This window comes from Lacerta agilis, chromosome 10 (assembly GCF_009819535.1).
Source record: "Lacerta agilis isolate rLacAgi1 chromosome 10, rLacAgi1.pri, whole genome shotgun sequence".
Taxonomy (NCBI): domain Eukaryota; kingdom Metazoa; phylum Chordata; class Lepidosauria; order Squamata; family Lacertidae; genus Lacerta; species Lacerta agilis.
In genome coordinates this window covers 40961554-40983071 of record NC_046321.1, presented here as the reverse complement: position 1 = coordinate 40983071, position 21518 = coordinate 40961554, and the positions used below count along the sequence as shown (strand labels likewise).

Below are 21518 nucleotides of genomic sequence, written 5' to 3'. Positions count from 1 at the left end.
TGTAACTTTCTTGGAAATTGAAAAAAAAAAACAACTAAATTTGTTTATGGACCAAAATGTGGATTTAATGAATGAGGACCTAATAAGACGTTTTATCACTGCAGTTGGGGTAATCACTGCAGTTGGGACCCAGGTGGTGCTGTGGGTTAAACCACAGAGCCTAGGGCTTGCTGATCAGAAGGTCGGCGGTTCGAATTCCTGCCACGGGGTGAGCTCCCGTTGCTCGGTCCCAGCTCCTGCCCACCTAGCAGTTCGAAAGCTTGTCAAAGTGCAAGTAGATAAATAGGGACCGCTCCAGCAGGAAGGTAAACGGCATTTCCGTGCACTGCTCTGGTTCGCCAGAAGCAGCTTTGTCATGCTGGCCATATGACCCGGAAGCTGTCTGCGGACAAACGCCGGCTCCCTCGGCCTATAGAGTGAAATGAACGTCACAACCCCAGTCAGACACAACTGGACCTGATGGTCAGGGGTCCCTTTACCTTTACCTACCACCAAGTGTGGCATATAGTGTTTAAGAAAATATTTCCCAGATCTCCTGAATTGAATATCCTGCTTTCATTTTTGTTTTAATGGTTTTTAACGGTTTTAACTGTTATGCTGTTATGCTGTTTTAATAAGCTTCCGTATTTTATATTTTAATTATGGACATTTTAATGTAGTTGTATTTTAATTACAGGTAACTGTATTCTTGGTTTTATTCTTGTTATTTTGTTTGTGAACCGCCTTAGTATTTGTTCTTGAAATGAAAGGTGGGATAACATAATAAAACAGACCAACACTTGCATGCATAGTAAACATCCATAGTTTAATGCTATAGTTTAATATATGTTTAATACTACATAATTAAAAATGAAATTTGGTTACGAAAAGTCTCTAACATTAAATTGCGTATTTCACATAACAAGTTTAATAATAATAAATAAATCTCTTCAGCATCAATATAATCTGTATTTCAAAGGCACAATTTAAATACATAATTATTAGTGGGATGATTAAAAAGAATGTGCACATTAAGATCAAATAAGCTGTTCTCTACCTTTTTAGTAAAAGCAAACCAACACCCAACCAAAATAATGGCAGATCATAACAATGGAATATATGCAAACTATATACCCGTAAACCAAGGCATTTATTTATTTAAAAGCATTTTTATAACCTATATATATATATATATAAAATCTCAAAGTGGTATACAACTCAGTTAAAACATAACAGATGAGATCATATAAAATTACAACCATTTCCAGTAATCACAATAAAACAGATCTTCAGTAGGTGTGGTCATGTGCTGTCAACGCAACAACCACTACCACAATCAGGAAAGCACGTGGGTGAAGAAGTAAAATATACAATGAGTTCTAGAAATAGCTAAGAAATTGATGTGTTTTCAAAATGTCATTTTATAAAAGTACAATGCTTCAATTAGAACACACTTTTCAGATAAAATTTGCAGTTAACAAGAAATGTAGCTACTGCTATGAGATGCATGTCAGTCTTACCATGAGCAACTTCTAAAATGTCGTAAAAGCACATCTGCATATAACTTTCCATGCTATTGGGTTTGTACTTAAGGAACAACATAGGAAGCCTGGGAAAAACATGGGGAAACCACTGAAAGAGTTGTTGATACATTTTGTAGTGTGATCTGTCAGAAACTGGTAGGGAATTGCAATAGTATCAGCCTTTCTGGTAATAAGCCTTTTAAAAGCACTTCTAAATCTAGAGACTTACTAGAAGCAGTCATTGTATAGTGGTTGCATACAATCACCTAAAAAAACAAACTATATTGATCAAAACTTCCTTTCTCATATCTCCTTTTACTCAGTTCCGATTTAACAAAACACACAGTTTCCTTATCTAGGATGAAGTCTTAATAACAGTTTTCAGAGGCAGGAAAATATTCTGAATTTGTACCAAAACACAGCTTTCATATTAAGAATATTCAGAGTGTAAAGGTGTAAAGTTCAAAAGAGATGAACAAACAACATTCTAAAAAATTACTGAAATATCTTCAGACTATTCAGGCTAATTTAAGACATTTTCATGCAAGAAGTTAACATGTTTCAAATTCTGGTACTGCTTCCCATCTAGATGTTTACACTAAATCCCCCAGGGGTTCCTTAATGTGTTAACAAAATCTTCATCATCCAAAATTCCAATACTTAATCCTTCATAATAGTCCTCAAACTCACAGAATGACACTTCATTAGCATTGCTGCCGGCATCCTCCAGAGTTTCTAGAAATGAAGATCTAATTTCTTCTTCTTTTGCATCACCTGTTAAAATATTGCTTATTATTAAAGATGTTAGCATGGATGCCAAGAGAGCAGAAAAATAGACAAAATCAAAATCCATGTGTCATTGTTATTAAAAATACAATAAGAATTTAACATAAAGGGATTTCTTAAGTGAAAATTGCAGGAGGCAAACCAAGGCAGGAGAAGGTCAAAGGGAATCTTAGAAAGGGAATTTTATCTCAGTTTTTTTAGTCTTTCATTACCCCAATCTGTAGATATGAATGAGGAAATTAACCAAAGCAATCTTGTTCTATAGTATGGATTTGAAGAATTTTTGATAAATATATACAGAATGGTGGCTTGGAAGTTACCAGCCATCATTGCTATGTCCATGATATAACCATTTTTGAAACCCATTTTACACCATATTTTTTCTAAATTAAATAAACCAAAAAAGAAAGAATCACTACCCTGTTTTCAATATCACAATGATTATAATCAATACTCATATTCATATTTCAGACAATATTTTCAAGTTCAATTAACACAAATTAAACCTTAGTTGCTGTTAAAAGCACTGGAGCAGGATAGTCCATTTTTTGAGTCAGTTGGTAACTTTATTATCGAAATGTAAGGCAAGCCATTCAAATAAGATGTGAATTGTTGACAAGAAGATGCTAGCTCCCCTCTTTCCCACATTCCCAAAGTGTGACTAAAATGGGTCAGAAAGCAATGTGCAAAGCATCTACTCCTTTCAATCACTATCAACCCAAAGTAAAAAAGCTTTGAGCCCTTCTCCCTGAGTTGCTACATCAGTATTGAAGGGGCTGGGGATTCTATCACAAAGCTTTCTGTATACTTTGTGAGCCTTCTTCATACCTTTTCAGACTATACGATGGACACAGCATTGACCACTCACCTTGGGACGAATGAGCGCATATTAATTTTTTGTCTCATGTTCAGCAGAGTTCATTACAGCTTATTGTGGTACCAAAAGGATGTAATGGTATATGTTCAAAGATATGTACATGGAAATCTGGTACTTAATAAAAACAAGTATTTTTTCCCCCTAATGGACAAACTTAGGCATCCACAAATAGCCTTTGTGACCAGTCATTAATTGTTGTAACCTCAGTCCCTCCCATCCTGTAACACATCTAGAAGTCCTAAGGGAGAAGAAGCACCAGCCTCTTATTCCAGTTAGGCCGAGAGAATGCAGTTGTGGCAAAACAACAACAACAACAACCCACCTTTTGCCATTTACACCAAAACAGGGCACACAATATGAGTGACTCGCCCTGCCTTCCCCACAAGTTCAGAGCAGTCAGAACAGACATCCTCCTTTCCCTTTGTGTTGTTGGGCTAGTCAGAAGAAGTGGGATAGATAATACGATGTTGATAACAAGACAAATCGACAATTACTTTCTTGTACATTAATTACCTGCTACGACTTGAGGATGTTTTATAGCACAATAACATTTCTTGATATCTGTCATAGGAACACTGCCAGTTTTGTTATAATCCAGCTTCATATAAGCCTGAAACAAAGACAATGGTCAGAAAAGAGCAAGGAAGAGGAACACAAATTATGCTTACATACACCTGGCATCTTGAATGATAAGAATTACTTGGTTGGTTTGACCTTAAAAAGACAGAATGTTCATTTTTTTAAAAAACAAACCAAAACCTATAAGTAAAGAAATCATCTTAGTTGTGAACCTACACCCCCATGTTGAGTTTGGAGAAAGATAAAAAATGGAATAGTAAAGTAAATAGCTGGGTGTGCCTAACTACACACACTTCACTGGAAGCAAGCATTTAATTTTATTTATTTATTAAAATATTTATATACTACTTTTAAAAAAATGTATTGAAGTGGCATACAATTTAAAACAGTAACTTTTGTAACTGGTATCAGAAAAGCAGGCTGTTTAATGACTTTTACGTCAAAATATAAACTGTTGTCTCCAATGTTATTCTTACTCAAAGACTAAGCCCATTGAAATTAATAGACCTGACTAACTTAAGTACATCAGTTTCATATTGTGAGTGTAACTTACTTGGATCCAAGTCAGGTATTTCATGCCCACAAGTCTGTTTAGGGTGAAGGGTTTTATTTTGTTTTTTAGATTTTTTTGGTCAACACTGCCAATTCATTAACACTTTTTTTCTGCCTGATGCATAAAGCATTTTCTCACTGACTCACTCATTTTCTCACCAACTGACAAATTTTATTCAAATGACCTAGAAAGATTCCTCTCTTCTTCTGCACATCCGTTGCCAAAGGCGGAAAAAAAGATTGGTACTGTTCAAAACAGGAGTTATATTTTCACAAAGTGAAATGCCTAACAGGTTCAAGGACTATAGGACTAAATACCAGGAATGATACCTTTATTCTAGCATGCAAAACAGACCTGCAGGTGAAAGACTATTTTGCAGTGCATGCCTCTAATCTGTTTTGATATTTGCAGTGCATTATTGTGGCATGGGTATTGTGGCCTTAAGGAGTAACATTTTGTTGGTTATGCATGCAAAAAGTGCAAAAGAGAGGAAGAGGGATTGAAAGAGAGCAAAGACAGAGAAACAAATTATAAACTGAAATGCTTATAATAAATATTAAAAAGGGTGGTATAGAAATGCTTTAAGTAAATGAAATCATGATTAGTTTTTTAATAATGACACAATCTGGAAATATTTATCAGAAAACTTATACAGTATTCCTTTTTTACAAATGGTAAGAAACAAATTTTAGTAACTTGTCCAGTCTCAATCACCGATCCCTGCCCCCCAAAGGAGTACAGAATAAAATAAAATGACTAAAATTTGTATCAACACTTGCAGAATTCTGGTTGCAGTTTCAAAGGTATTTATTTGTTGTTCCAGAAAAGTCAATGGGGCAAGTCAATTATTATAAAGGCAACAAGAACTGTTAAATGACAAACCAGAGGAAGCAAACATTTCTTCAAAACATATAGTGATTAATGATCTTAAAGTATACATAGGGTACTAGATAGCATTTAACAATAAAGCATTAAGCAGATCAGTACTTCTTAGTTATCTGTAGATAAACTTGTTGTTTAGTCATTTAGTCGTGTCCAACTCTTCATGACCCCATGGACCAGAGCACACCAGGCACTCCTGTCTTCCACTGCCTCCCGCAGTTTGGTCAGACTCATGTTGGTAGCTTCGAGAACACTGTCCAACCATCTCGTCCTCTGTCATCCCCTTCTCCTTGTGCCTTCAATCTTTCCCAACATCAGGGTCTTTTCCAGGGAGTCTTCTTTTCTCATGAGGTGGCCAAAGTACTGCAGCCTCAGCTTCAGGATCTGTCCTTCCAGTGAGCACTCAGGGCTGATTTCCTTCAGGATGGATCAGTTTGATCTTTTTGCAGTCCATGGGACTCTCAAGAGTCTCCTCCAGCACCACAATTCAAAAGCATCAATTCTTCGGCGATCAGCCTTTTCTATGGTCCAGCTCTCACTTCCATACATCACTACTGGGAAAACCATAGCTTTAACTATACGGACCTTTGTCGGCAAGGTGATGTCTCTGCTTTTTAAGATGTTGTCTAGGTTTGTCATTGCTTTTCTCCCAAGAAGCAGGCATCTTTTAATTTCGTGATCATGGAGCCCCAGAAGGTAAAATCTGTCACTGCCTCCATTTATTCCCCTTCTATTTGCCAGGATGTGATGGGACCAATGGCCATGATCTTAGTTTTTTTGATGTTGAGCTTCAGACCATATTTTGCATTCTCCTTTTTCACTCTCATAAGAGGTTCTTTAATTCCTCCTCACTTTCTGCTATCAAGTTGTGTCATCTGCATATCTGAGGTTGTTGATATTTCTTCCAGCAATCTTAATTCTGGTTTGGGATTCATCCAGTCCAGGTTTTCGCATGATGTACCGTATATCGCAGCGTATAAGGCGACTCGGCGTATAAGACGACCCCCCAACTTTTTATGTGAAAAAACAGAGTTTGGGGTATACTCACCCAGCCCGGGATCCATGGCTGCTGAGGCGGCGGCAGCGGCGGGGAGAGCGTCCCCCGCGCCACACAAGAGATCTCCGCGCTTGCCGCCCAAGCGCACAGCGGCCTCCATGGCTGCTGAGGCGGCGGCAGCGACGCCTGGGGCAGCGGGGAGAATCTCCCCGTCGCTCCAAAGGAGGCCTCCGCGCTTCCCGCCGAAGCGCAGGACGGCCTCCACGGCTGCTGAGGCGGCGGCAGCAACGCCTGGGGCAGCGGGGAGAATCTCCCCGTCGCTCCAAAGGAGGCCTCCGCGCTTCCCGCCGAAGCGCAGGACGGCCTCCACGGCTGCTGAGGCGGTGGCAGCGACGCCTGGGGCAGCGGGGAGAACCTCCCCGTCGCTCCAAAGGAGGCCTCCGCGCTTCCCGCCGAAGCGCAGGACGGCCTCCACGGCTGCTGAGGCGGCGGCAGCGACGCCTGGGACAGCGGGGAGAACCTCCCCGTCGCCCCAAAGGAGGCCTCCGCGCTTCCCGCTGAAGCGCAGGACGGCCTCCACGGCTGCTGAGGCAGCGGCAGCGACGCCTGGGGCAGCGGGGAGAACCTCCCCATCGCCCCAAAGGAGGCCTCCGCGCTTCCCGCTGAAGCGCAGGACGGCCTCCACGGCTGCTGAGGCGGCGGCAGCGACGCCTGGGGCAGCGGGGAGAACCTCCCCGTCGCCCCAAAGGAGGCCTCCGCGCTTGCCGCCCACGCCCAGCCCGGGCTCCATGGCGGCTGAGGCAGCGGTTGCGGCTGGAGCGCCGGGGAGAGGCTCCATGGTGGCTTAGACGGCGCACGCACGGCACGCTGAGTCGGCGTGCGCACGCAGCCAGTGGCGGGGCGGAACTCCGGGTCACGTCGTATGATGTTGCCGGCGTACAAGACAACCCCCGACTTTAGAGAAGATTTTTCGGGCTTAAAAAGTCGTCTTATACGCCGCGATATACGGTATTCTGCATATAAGTTAAATAAGCAGGGAGACAATATACAGCCTTGTCGTACACCATTCCCAATTTTGAACCAATCAGTTGTTCCATATCCAGTTCTAACTGTTGCTTCTTGTCCCACATAGAGATTTCTCAGGAGACAGATAAGGTAGTCAGGTACTCCCATTTCTTTAAGAACCCCCATAGTCTGCTGTGATCCACACAGATATGTAGATAAACTACACATATGTATATATTTAAAACTCACTTACTTTTCTCACAAATGCTTTCCTATATTCATTCATTTCGCCAAGGATGGCACGAGTAAACTCAGCATAATCAACTCCATCATTTCTGTTGTCATTAAGCATTAACCACAAAGATTCAAACTCCTAAAATTAAAGAATTTTGTGTCAAATAAGTTGCAATTCAGCACATAGCCTAACACTACCACATAACGCAACAATGGCAGATGCCATGTTATTATTTATTAAACTTCTATCCTACTCCTCATCCCAAAGAAGTACAGGGCGGCAAACAGGTGACAAAACAATAAAAAACATATTTAAAACCATTTCAATACTAAGCTGTTTGCAGATGGAGATCAGTAGATTCCCTAAGAAGAGTGGGTTCATGATAGCATACCTTATCAGAAATGTCTAAATGAAACACTTTCAGTGCTTGCTCAAAGTCTGCTTTTGTAAGAATTCCACGTTGTTTCTTTTCCAGCTCCCGGAAGTACTTTCCTAATCTTGTAATTGTACGAACTCCTCTTTTACTTAGTTTTTCTCTTAGCCTGTCTGAAAAAAAAGGTAAAAGCAGGGAACATTTTAATATTGTCTATTCTGACTTATAATTATTCTCCAAGATCTTAGGCAGAGGACTTTGAAAGTCCTGCTACATGAGATATTTTCACTGGGGTTGCTGCATATTTAACCTCAGACCTTGTGCATGCAAAAATATTTTCTTCCACTGTGCTAAGAGATAACCTTAAATAAATAAACAAGTAAATGGATACATAAAGGTTTTGTTTTGCACCAGTAAATAACTATATTTCTTAGTAACAACCTAAAGTCCATTTATTATGGACATGTAATAATGTTAATAAACTATTAACATTATTACATGTCGCAGAATAAAAGGACTTTAGGTTGTAACTAAGAATTAGTTATTTACTGACACAAATGGAATAAAATGGAATAAATATCACCAGAAACATTTTTTAAAAAAAAACCAAGAACATGGAGAACATTGTGAAATGAAAGTTACACAAGTTAATGTCGTTACATTATAAAAACTGTTTGAATTGTAAATAGTTTGCTGAATGTGATTATCAATTTACTTCTAACAGAGGCCTGGCACATATAATGTATACAAAACCAACAGACAGCTATGTTTTTGTATAGTTACTAAAGAGGTGACTGTGTCTTGTGAAATTTTCCATTATGTCTGCTGACACCGGACACTGTTACATTTACATGGGTCAACAGAATCAAAAAGGCCAAGCTGTAACAGACCATTTAATGGACGTTCCATTTGAACTCACTGGTCCTTAATTAAAGGCCAATGGCATGTCAGAGAGTCCCTTTTGATTGGTTAAAGGAGTCTGACAGGAAAGAATAAAAGGGCAGAAACAACACTACTGTGGGAAAGTCTGGAATCGGAGTCTGAGAGAAGACAGAAAAGAGAGTATGAAAAGAATGGGAGCTGAAGAAGCCCCTGCCGTCAAGAGGAAGCAGCTGAAGGAGGGAGAGGTCTAGTGGCAGCATGCAGTTGTCCAGGAAGAAGCAGCCAGGACACCATGGCTGAAATTTTTGGAAGTCTGCAGAGAAAGAAAGAGTAAAACAGCAGTGCTCTAAAATAACAGAACCCAGATTTGTCAGCTGTTGACAATTGTCCATGTTGGATACACTGGGTTTCCACAGCTTCACTTGTATATAAACACTGACGTTTAGCTATCAAAGCTTTCAAAAACTGAATGCCACCCATTCAGTCAGAATGCTTTCAAAATCTTCTAAGAGCATGTACTGTAGGCTTAGGCATGAGAAGGGACATCACCACTAGATGAACTTTAAACTAAGATTGTTGGTTTATTCAAGGGATGCTATTTACAGAAAGGGATACACTGGGATCTTAAAGGCATTTGTTAACAGTTTCTGAAGATTCAAGAGACACTGTTGTTGACAACAACCTCCAAGCACCTTTGACTGGAGATAAAATTCCTTAAGATTCCACCCCAATCTAAATTGCACACAGCCCAGTCCAGGTACTGGGGACAATCTGCATCTACAACCAAAAGCTCCTCTTGTTGTACAGTCAACTAGCAATTGTGCAAATTCATCTTTATGTGCTTGGCTGAAATTTTTTTAAAGGGTATGGGCATCTGGGTGGAGAAAAATGTTGGCAATCATACCTGGCATTGCACTCACCTTGGGAGAGTGCTTGGTGGTATTCACCTGCGCAACCTTTCTCTGGTAAAATCTATATACAGGACAGCGTCTTAGAACAACTCAGCACCTGGCTTACTACTGCTGATCTTTATTGGATAAGCATAACAACACGCTTGAGTATTACATTATGGGCCTCAGTTTCCCCTCTGTTATTGTCTGGTCTTATACCTCACACTGCCCTCATCAAATCACTATCACCCCACTCCTCAACGGTCAAAACCTAGTTAACGCCCATATGAATGGAACCTCAATCATTCTGCTGTCACCTAGATCAATCAGACTGGATTTACCTGATCCTGGCCCCACTTAATAAAGAAGAAGAAGAAGAGTTTGGATTTGATATCCCGCTTTTCACTACCCGAAGGAGTCTCAAAGCAGCTAACATTCTCCTTTCCCTTCCTCCCCCACAACAAACACTCTGTGAGGTGAGTGGGGCTGAGAGACTTCAAAGAAGTGTGACTAGCCCAAGGTCACCCAGCAGCTGCATGTGGAGGAGTGGAGACACGAACCCGGTTCCCCAGATTACAAGTCTACCGCTCTTAACCACTACACCACACTGGAAGCAATAGGTCTCTATCTCCTCTGCCAGAATCTGTCACCAAGATATACTGTTACACAGGCTTACAACATCATAACAGTACAAGGCCTCAAATCAGTTACAAACTATTTTCATTTCAAAACATGAACATAAACAAACATATATACAGCTTTTCTCCACAGTGCTCAAGACACAGTGATTCCTGACCAGATTGAATCCTTTATAAAGCCCATGAGTTAACTGAGGAAGAGAACTTTGACCAAAGAGAAGACTTCAGGCGAAGACCTCTGTAAAGCCTGAGTTAGCTAGAGAGAAAAGAATACAAGGGTAATTGGCTACTGGCTCGGAATACAGAAGAGAATCAGGACAAGAAAATAGATACCTCTTTAAAGCTAGTATCTTTTAAATCTAGCATCTTACCTACAAATAATCATGTTCTATAATACTATAAACAAGTTTTAATAAATAATTGCTTCACTTTTAGAATTAAGTCTCCGGCCTTTTCATCCCATGACTAAATCCAGTATTGTGTGTTATACGAATAGAAACTTTTTTTATAATTTAATGGAAGCAGCCAGTGCTTATAGTTTTTTCAGGGGGTACTCAAGAGTACACAGTACCGGCACCTCTGTTGTTGTTGTTAAAGTGTGGCACTTACTGTAACAACTTCACGGTGAGTACCGGCACATTTTCCTAGAAAAAAAATCACTGATGGCAGCATAAATAAAAGGGATAAGATAAGCAGGTACATTCAGTTTATACGTATAAGCAGTAACGATTCTAGCTGGCATTCTGCTCTTAATTGCTGTTTCCACTTTAGTTGGGTAGGGTAGTATGTATCCTCTTTGTTATTGCAGGATGAGCACTTTAAGTCAACAACTTTTTGATATAATTTAATTTGGAATTATATTGTTTTTGAAAGAAATTGTAAGTTGCTGTTTTTTGTAGCAAGCAGCAAATAAATATTAATAATCAGGGCTTTTTCTGTGAAAGCACTCACTGGTACAAAGTACCAGACCTCCTTTTTTACTGGAAAACATAATAATAGTAATAGTAATAATAATAATAGTAATAAAGGTGGGATTTTACACCTAGATATTTTAATATAGTTAAAAAGCAAAAGCCATCCTTCCATGAAGGCACATGCTTTGGGATATACAAACCTTGAACATTCTGTAAAATAATATTGTCTTCACTTTCTTGTTTGATAGCATGTTCCTCATTTTCCACATCAAAATTCCTATAATATATTAATTCATTAGAACCACGCTACACATAACAGAAGTTAATTTTCATAGATCTACTCAAATTATCACCTACAAGTATGCTAGGAAAAGGCAGTTATGTGTAATTTATAAAATGCTTTATAGTAACTGATCAAAATTCAGCATTTTTTGAAACCAATTTATTTAAGTGCTATGAAGCACCCTTTCTTAGGTTGGCAAACCAGCCAAAGCTAGTATAAATGCTCTTATAACCTGGTCAACCAGAGCTTGATTTTTCAGATGGAGTTCAACCCAATTCAAAACAAGTTGCATATTTCCACCCAGTTTAGAAGATTATCCAACCACCACCCATCTTGTCATTTTAGCATCTTTGCTATCCTTGCTTCTAATTGCTACCTCTCTTCTAATTTGTTTGCTAAAGAGTTCTTTCCCTCACTCACCTCCAAAAAATCCCACTATGATTTTACTGATGATCTCTAAACCTTAGGCCTGCTATGCTATCAGGGAAGTCCTAGAAGTACAGATCAAGGATTACAGGGATGCAAGTGGCATTCATGGCAGCAGAAACCCTGAGTAGATCTTAGTAATTTCAGCTTCACAGTATCTGTCGAATCAGATATAACACTTATGCCCATAAAGATCCAGCAAAAACCCCAAATCTCCCAAGTCAACATAAACCTTTATTTGTGAACATATTTTCAAGACAAGAAATAAAATCTGACCCTTTAGACTAAATCCACTTACTTTAGAAAAGCTCTAGCAGTTTCATCAATATTTGTGACACGGATTGTAAATACCGGTTTCTGTTTAATACTTTCTGGAAGGGCAGGGTGTTGCACACTCAAAAAAGTTAGGTCTGCTCCCTGTCGGCAATAAAAGTGATTTACAAGCATGCCCTATTATTTTTTTCCTTACAATATTCCACAAAATATAACTCACTCATCACTACTATCTTCATAAAGATGAAAGATTTCACATATGCTTCTCTTATGCAAGCACAGACACCATTTGGTTCCTATACTCAAATCTTCTCGTTTCTCCTAAGCAGTTTATCTAATGTTCTCTAGCAATACTAGCAACAATAGCTACTATTCAATTAGAACTCTCAATCCTCAGCTGTCCTTGCTCATTCTGCCAACCAGCCACCCACAAGCTCCATTCCACCCAAATACCTTGTCTATTCCCACAATGCCCCAAGTGCCTGCAGTAAGTTAGCTCTATTTCCTAACAATGCCCTAATTTAGTAACATGATTTTATCTGCTCCCTGCCTTTGTTGATTGCTCCCATTGTCATAGAACCTCTCTACTTGCATAGCCTGGAAATGTTCTAGTCACTAGAACAATTACAAGTACAGTGACATGAACAAATGCATTCAGAGTGGTGCACTCAATTAAAGACATGTCTAGTTATGGGAATTGAATGGGGGACGGGAAAAGCAGTATTTAGTGATTCATAGCAATATAAATTAAGAGTGCTCACCTGTTCAAGGTGATGTGCCCCCCATGATGTGACATTTTTAACAATGACTAGATACCAAGAATCTATCTAACCTTAAGAGCTTGAATTGTTTATTTCCAAAATATAATACTACAGAAGTCTCTTTCAATACATGTACTGAGGAACAGATGAGCAGCTAACAAAACTATCCTGTCTGCTGTGATAGCCCAATGACCACGGAGGAAATACAGAGGAGCTTGCAATACCCTTTTATCCAGCTAGAAACTTGTTACTAGAGACTCAATTGTGGCAGAATCAAAGACTGCTCCAAATAGTATGGGTCACAGATTCTCAAAATCCAAAGTTTGCTTTATCCCTCTGTTCACAGATGATTGCAAAAACCTCACAATAGGAATACTCTTTGTATTAACTGCACAGTATAATTTAGCACCTCTTCAAATTAATTTACACATTTAGTTCACACCCAAGGTTCTGGACCATATAATAAAAAGTGAACACAATTCTTCTGTCACCTATTATTCAGCAATTAGTTGTTTTTCTTGAATGCTAAAAAGAATAGCAATATCTAAAACAATACACCCAAAAACAAAAGCTGTGGTGTCTTAAAATTTTGCAATAAATCCTTTCAGATTCTAATAAATTATGATCAATTTACAAAAGGCATGCCATTGCATTTTGCAGGTAGTCAATAAAAGGAAATGCCCATTAAGAAACAAAGCTGTTGTAATTTGATTATAAAAGTTAGCAATTAATAACCCTTTCTTGACTGCTACTGATTGCCCTCTTGTGGGAAAAGTAAGACATGCAGTCTTATTCTACTAATACAGTACTATTTACAATTGATATATTCAACAGAACAATTCATAAAACCAAGATTTAGGCACAGAATACAAATCCACTGGCATGTGACAGGTGGAGGGTCACACTCCCAAGTCCGCACTCTGGAAAGTGCCTACACAAATGCCTTTGTTAAAACTACCTTTATTATTAATGAGGGAAGGAATAGCTTTACCTTTCTTGTACAATGAACAGACACTGCACCACTTTCCCCCAGCCGAGTCCCTTATGATGGTGTGGTGTTCCTGAGAAGGGACACTCATACTCTGATCCAGACTGCCATGCATAACCAGTCCTGTTCCCCATTACTGCTTCGTTCTGACTCTACCCCCCACAGCTGCTTTCAGCACTTGATCATTCTCCCCACACCAGATCCTCACAACACTTTTTCCTTCCTCACTAGCCCTCCATTCCTTCTCTTCCTCTCCTTAGTTTAACAGTTCAAACAGTTACTTTCCAAGCCGGCCCAGGCTGCCGCATCCCCCATTTCTCACATTAGTACTTATCCCTGTTTTTCCCAGGCAACTGGCCTTATGAAATATATGAAAACCAGGGAGTAACCCTAGGAAAAAATACTTACAAACTACGGGCGTTTGCTGATGACCTGATTATAACAACTGAAGATCCTAAAGAAAGTTTGATAAAAGTGCTGGAAATAATAAAATCATTTGGAAAGGTTGCGGGATTCAAACTGAATTTAAGTAAGACCAAGTTGATGGCTAAGAACATGTCACCTGGAGAAAAAGAGGAAATTGAAAAACTAACAAAAATCAAAGTATGTCAAAAGATAAAATATTTGGGAATTTGGATATCCACAAAAAACATAAATTTATATGAGGATAACTATGTGAAAGTATGGACTGATATTAAAAAGAACATGGAAACGTGGAGCAAGTTAAAACTATCCTTTTGGGGACGTATCTCAGTGGTTAAAATGAATATTCTACCCAAGCTACTGTTCCTTTTTCAATCTATCCCTATTATAGGGAATATAAGTTGTATTGAGGCCTGGCAGAAGGAAGTCTCAAAATTCATTTGGTCTGGAAACAGACCAAGAATTAAACATACTCTCTTAATAGATCACAAAAACAGAGGAGGATTTGGGCTCCCAGATTTCAAATTATATTATGAGGCAGCGTGCCTCTCTTGGATTAAAGACTGGTGCCAACTGGAAAATACGGAACTCTTAGATTTAGAAGGGCATGACAACCGTTATGGTTGGCATGCCTACTTACAGTACGATAAAGCAAGAGTTCATAAAGGTTTTAGGGGACACATAATAAGAAATGCATTATTTAAAGTGTGGGAAAGATACAAAGGACTTTTGGAACCCAAAATGCCTAAATGGATCTCCCCTGAAGAGGCTATAGTATTAAAGAAGAAGAATATGAAAGGGAATTGGCTAAAGTATAATGAGTTACTAAAAGAAAAGGACAATCAAATAGCCCTAAGAGATTATGAGGAAATAAAAGAACATCTTACGAGCTGGCTTGACTATTATCAGTTATACGAAACCTTCAAAAAAGATAAAAAAACTGGATTTGCCGAAAAATCGTCAAAATTTGAGACAGAAATATTGAACACTAAAACTAAAATAATATCTAAGCTGTATCAAATTCTTTTAGATTGGAAGGTTCAAGAGGAGGAAGTCAAAGAAGTCATGGTCAGATGGGCTCAAGATATAGGCCACCCTATAATGTTACATCAGTGGGAAAAACTTTGGAAAACAACAATGAAGTTCACTGCATGTTACAGCATTAAAGAAAATATGTTAAAGATGCAGTACAGGTGGTACCTGACCCCGTCACGGCTCTCCAAAATGTATAAAAATCTAGCTAACAACTGTTGGCGTTGTGGAGAAGCCAACGGGGACATGTACCACATGTGGTGGACCTGCAAAAAGATCAAGGAGTTCTGGAACTTAGTATATGAAGAACTCAAGAAAATTCTAGGAGTATCTTTCCTTAAAAAGCCAGAGGCATTCCTTTTAAGTATCATTGAGAATGACATCCCAGAGAGCTCAAAAGATATTTTTCTATATGGAGCGGCAGCAGCAAGAACGTTGATAGCATCAAATTGGAAAGGGGAGAGTGTACCAAAAGTAAAAGAATGGCAATATAAGTTTCAAGAGTATGTCGAGATGGCCCCTGCTGACTAGTAGCTTGAGAGGAAATAATAGACAGGTATTCGTGAAAAAATGGGAGAGATATACAAAATACCTGCAAGGCATCAAAAATGGTATAAAGTCCGTGGTGGCCTTTGAATGACCCTGGAGGAGAATACCCTAAGTCAGAAAAAGAAGCTGTGTTTGGTTTTGTAGAAGGTTTTGGAACTAAATAAAGGACAAATGAAAATGTTATGTACTTTCAAGAGCAGAAAAGGAATGCTTATCAGGAAAGACAGGAAGTCTGTATGTGTGTAAATGTATGCATATTTAAGTAGGAAATTAAGGTTTAATTTAGGTTAATAATTTATGTTTAAGTCAAGAAATTAAGAAGAATTGTAATGTTGGTGGGTGTGGGTGTGGGTGCGTATAAAATAATGTACTAGTCGTTTTATATAATTTTTTATATGTTGGTGTGTGCCAATGTTTTCATTGGTGCTACTTTGGGTTGGTATTTTATGTTACATCATTATTGCTGTGTTGTTGTTGTTTTTGTCTTTCTTTGATTTTGTACTTTTACTTTTTATATTCAGAATGACGAGTGTAAGATTAAGTATCGTAAATAAATAAATAAATATGGGAAAAAAAAGAAATATATGAAAACCAAAATAGAAACATTAAACTAACATTTCATCACAAAACTACACAAATATACACATATCATTTGCCACATCACATACCCCCCAGTTTTCTTTAGTCAGTCTTCAGGCGCTTCTCCTGATTAAGTAGATTTTTACTGCTTACTTACACTTTTACACTGAGGTGTTAAAACCCCCACCTCCACGCATGAGTTCAACAACAGACTTCAGATTATTCAGTTTGCAAATGTATGTCTCCTTTCCAAAATACTCCCAGGCTAACATTCTTCAAACCATCTTTGTAGTGGCACAGCTTTGTTCCAATTAGAGAAATTCACTGTGCTTGTGGAACCAATATTTTATCCCACCATCTTTTTTCCTTGAGTTTATCTACTTGATGGTTGGCCACAGAAAACAATAGAAAACTTAATTTGTCTAGTTTAGTACTGGGGAACTAGAGTAAAATTCTTCTGAACATTTCATTGGAACAATTTTGAAATTTCAAAAACATCATCCTAACATATGACGTGCAAGAAAAATATTATAGGAAGATTTTAAAATCAGATCACCACACCTAACAACAGCAGAGCCACAAACCTTTAGAGGTAAGCATTTTCATGGAGGTTCACCATACTTACAACATAGACATCACTTAGACAATATTGCTTTCCTTTTCTCTGTCCACGCTGATGAGTATAAACTCCCTTCTGAATGAAAGGTAGAGCATTTGTTCTGTGTAAAATTAAAAAGCAAAACCAAACATTTAAGTTCATTTCCTGAGCAGTAATGATTTGATAAAATTCTGAAGTTATTCCTTGTTCTACATACCTATTTTTTCCAAATTGCCGATATTCGTATACAGTTAGAGATTTGTCATATGCAAAGAAAAATCCAATCAGTTCTCGACAAGCATCGCGACCATTTCTATAAAGGTAACAGAAGCTATCGTAAGTTTTTTTAAAAAAAATAGTAGAACCCTATCAACCGAACAGACAAGAACTTGGCACGTTAGGTACGTCATCTACCATAAGAATAATTTTCTAGATACAAAGTACAGTAAATGAACAAATGAATTACTTCCTATGCTTGCAGGCATGCCCCTACCTCTTACCTCCTCTAAGCAAATGAAAGAGTTTTGTCAACAATTTGGGGCTACATTCACAAAACTCTTATTTATGAATGGAGTTTTTCAGTCCATTAAAATGTGCATACAGCAGCCCACTGTTTTGTTCATGTAATGTTAGATTAAGGCCACAGTACACAGGTTGTGCAATATTTTACATGTAGCTTTTTTTAGTTTCTTATTATCCTGTCCTTCCTCCGAACTGCAGCTCAGGGTGGTTAACAACCAACAGATAAACAATCATACAAAGTAACACATAAGTCATCAACAATTCAACAGTGAATAACCTCAATAAAAGAGCATCTAAAGATAATTACCCCATTATGCCAACACCAGGACAGTGTAATATATATATATATATAGCCTCCTTGCGAAAAATAGTATTCTGTGCCTCCTCCCCTCTATCTACCACTGCCCAGATGCATATTGTCTCAAATAAACAATTGAAACCTTACAAAGCACAGTACTTAATATGTCAAACAATAATTTAACTAATCAGTAATAGTCTAGCTAGCTAGCTGGATCCTCAGATAATAACAAAGCAGTAAAATAAAAACTAATAAAAACCACAAAAGATAGTATCATAGCTGACCCTCTTCTCTTTCCTTCATCAATAGCAGCAGCAGTTTGATTTTACACAGAGAGAGAGAGCGCGCAAAGGAGCTAAACTATCACCATTTCCACAGTGGCTTACAGTGACTCCAATCTTACCCACTGTATCTCAGTGGTCAGATAATCTTCCAGTGACACCAAAGGCTGCCCTTCCTTCCAACCCTCCCAGCTCTTATACAGGATTCCTCACCTAGTCTGCCACCCTGGGTTGGTTGCCTTTCTTCCATAACTTCCTCAGGGAGAAACATGCAATATTCTTTCATTATCTTATTAGAAACTACTGGAATATGATATAGACGTGAAAGTAGCATCCTCAGTTAAAACATACTTGCGTTACAAAATGCTTAAAAAGTTTTAGACATACCTTGATAGTAATCTACCATCAAAGCGTAATTTGTTGGAAAGCACATTTTCAGTTAATGCTGATCTAGGCCTTATTCTGTAAAAATAATTCACAATATTAGTTACAAGCAAAAATAAACATTCTTCATGCAAGCTACTTCTGAAATTAAAAATGCTCATGAATTACGAGGAGAACAAATCATGAAAGCAGTGGGCAAAGTCAACATGTGAATTCCAATTGCTAACAAACCAACAACAAATACAACAGGAAATATGTGCTCACTATTTATGCTATCAGCCACATTCCTTTTTCACAGCTCTCTAGTGGAGATCAATACTGTGAAGAAATTCCTTAATGATCTAAACTCCCCACTTCAGTTCAGCATTACAATGATGTTGGAAACACTATTTATCAAAATATTTATATCCCATTTTTCTGCAAAACACTTGAGGCAGCTTACAATTACGTAAATGAAAACTATGTAATAAATAAAACACCAATTGTAACATTGATTGATGTTCAACCAAGTCATACACAGGGTAGGCCCAATGAGTAGAGAGTGGAGCTGCACTGCTGGCCCTGGCATCAGGCACACAGCTGGCTCACCCCCAGGTGTTCAAAAGTTGGCATGGATGTCAGCACTAAAAAAGCCTAGAGATGAATAGCTGCTGCTTGTTCACAGGCTTCCATGCATTATTAGGCTTCCACATGGTTAGTAATCCCTATGTGTGAGAACACATACAGACTTCTTAAGTGCAGATAGGGCCCACACCCACTGTCGGAGGAAGGGGGTGCAGTGGGTGTGGTCTGCCCTGGGTGTCATCCCTGAGGGGGTGACATCGCCACGCCCCCAAGATGCTCAACCCACCCCTGCGCACGGCTAGCCCCACCCCCGGGTACACAGCATGTGCGCCGCTCCAGGTGCTGGAGCAGCCAGCATGTAAGACACTGGTCTTTCCATGATGCCTCCATGAGATTTACACATGAAAGGGGCTACAATTTCCATTTCATCTAGATTATTGACATCTGGTAAGACACACTAAGGACTAGATAGGACAACTCTGGGGATGTTACCAAACTAGCTGTTGGCTATGAAACTGTAGTAAAATATTATTATCCATCCTTCACTCTAATGTCCCAGTATGGTTTTCACAATTTAAAAGTTTTTAAAAACTTAAAATAAAAAATACAATTAAAAATAAGGTGGGTCCTAAAAATATATATCTCATTTGCCAACCGGCAGGTCAAAAACGCACGTCTTCAGCATTCATCAAGGACTGTATAATGAGGTTGCCAGATGCACCTCTCTGGAGCAGGAGTTCCACACAATTTAGAGACTGCCATATAGCATGCCCTCTCCTGGGCTGCCACCTCCTGAGCTTCAGAACAACCAAGAGGGCCCCCTCTGCTGATCTTAGCACCCTAGAGGGTCTGTAGGGAAAGAGGTGGTCTTTCAGATATTTGGGAGCTAAGTGGTTTATGGTTTTAAACACTAAAGTGAACAGGTAAACTGGCAACTAATGCAGATATTTTAAAACTGGAGTTATATGATCCAAAGGGAACCACAGTTAGCCTAGTAATCTTACTACTGTATACTGGACCAACTGAAGTTTCCAAGTCATCTTCAAGGGCAACCCCACATTGCAATAATCCCAGGAAAGACCCAGGGAAGAACAGTTGCCACATGGGGTCCAACTGGCTGTGCTCCAATTCAACAGCTTTGTTTACTAGAATGAAATCAACCAGAATACTGCTGTCTGGTTGGACACCTAATAATGAATGATATGTTTATGTTCATTAATTTCAATGGGTCTAGTCTTAGGAAAATTTAGTTGAATATCACCCTTAGTCTCAATCTCTAGTAAAGATTGTTGGATTGGTCCCATCAAAATATACGGGCATATACCGTATTTTTCGCTCCATAACAACCACCTGAACATAAGACGCACCTAGGTTTTAGAGGAGGAAAGCCCTGTTTTTTTGAGGATCAGCTGAAAGTGGTGCAGCTTTTTTTGTAAAGGGAAAGCCCTGCTTTCTGAGATCAGCTGAAAGTGGTGCAGCTTTTTTTGCAAAGGGAAAAACCCTGCTTTTTTGAGGATGAGCTGAAAGTGGTGCAGCTTTTTTTGCAAAGGGAAAAGCCCTGCTTTTTTGAGGATCAGCCCGAAAGTGGTGCAGCTTTTTTTGCAAAGGGAAAAGCCCTGCTTTTTTGAGGATCAGCTGAAAGTGGTGCAGCTTCTTTTTCAAAGTGGAAAAGCCCCGTTTTTATGGGGTTCAACTCACAGTTCTGCAGCTTCTAGTCCTACAGCCATTTCTACAGTTTCCAGACAGATAATCTAATCAGCCAGTCACATGTCGCTGGGGAAACAAACAGCCTCCCTCTGCATTCAACAATAGAGGCCTGGGCAAGGGGGCAGGGCTGGAAAGGGAGCCTTATCTCTCTCCCGATCACTTGCTGAACAGCTGTTCAGCGGCTTCCTTTCAACACCCCCTTCTCTCTTTGTAAAAAAAAAAAGAGCACGATCTGCTTTTGGCCCCTAGGCAATTTGGCTCCAGGGACCATGCATTCGCTCCATAAGACGCACAGATATTTCCCCTTACTTTTCAGGCGGGAAAAAGTGTGTCTTATGGTGCGAAAAATACAGTAGTATGTTCCTGTCAAAATATACTGATGAAATCTTTTAGGGTCCTGTCCATAGCTGTCAACCTTCCTTTTTCTTGCATTGGGAAACGGCCATAGGTGTCAACCTTCCCTTTTTTGCAGTGGGAAACAGCGTTGGAATAAGGGAATTTCCCGCAAAAAAACGGAAAGTTGACAGCTATGGTCCTATCTCCAAAGCAGAGTTTTTGTAAGGAACATAGTAAAACTAATCAGTGATCTATTTTGAATAACCTTATTTAAAAGTGTAATTAGAAATGATCACCTGAGGGTGTATATTGCATTTGTTGATCTTTCATCTGCTTAATTCCATTTGTAGAAAAAAGCTAGCTGTTACTTCATTACAAAAAATAACTCATGTTTCTTATAC

The 21518-nt window shown here is 39.1% G+C and overlaps 1 protein-coding gene across 1 annotated transcript in view; it reads right to left on the bottom strand.

Moving 5' to 3' along the window:
* Window positions 1–1825: 1825 nt before the first annotated feature.
* The window catches only part of CAPS2 (calcyphosine 2), a 32329-nt gene continuing 12636 nt past the window's right edge, over window positions 1826–21518 (bottom strand). The window contains 9 exon segments of the mRNA XM_033162243.1: window positions 1826–2276; window positions 3679–3775; window positions 7435–7554; window positions 7808–7962; window positions 11314–11390; window positions 12121–12239; window positions 17053–17146; window positions 17243–17338; window positions 18514–18588. Coding sequence (XP_033018134.1) covers window positions 2101–2276; window positions 3679–3775; window positions 7435–7554; window positions 7808–7962; window positions 11314–11390; window positions 12121–12239; window positions 17053–17146; window positions 17243–17338; window positions 18514–18588 — 1009 coding nt within the window. The 3' untranslated portion in view covers window positions 1826–2100.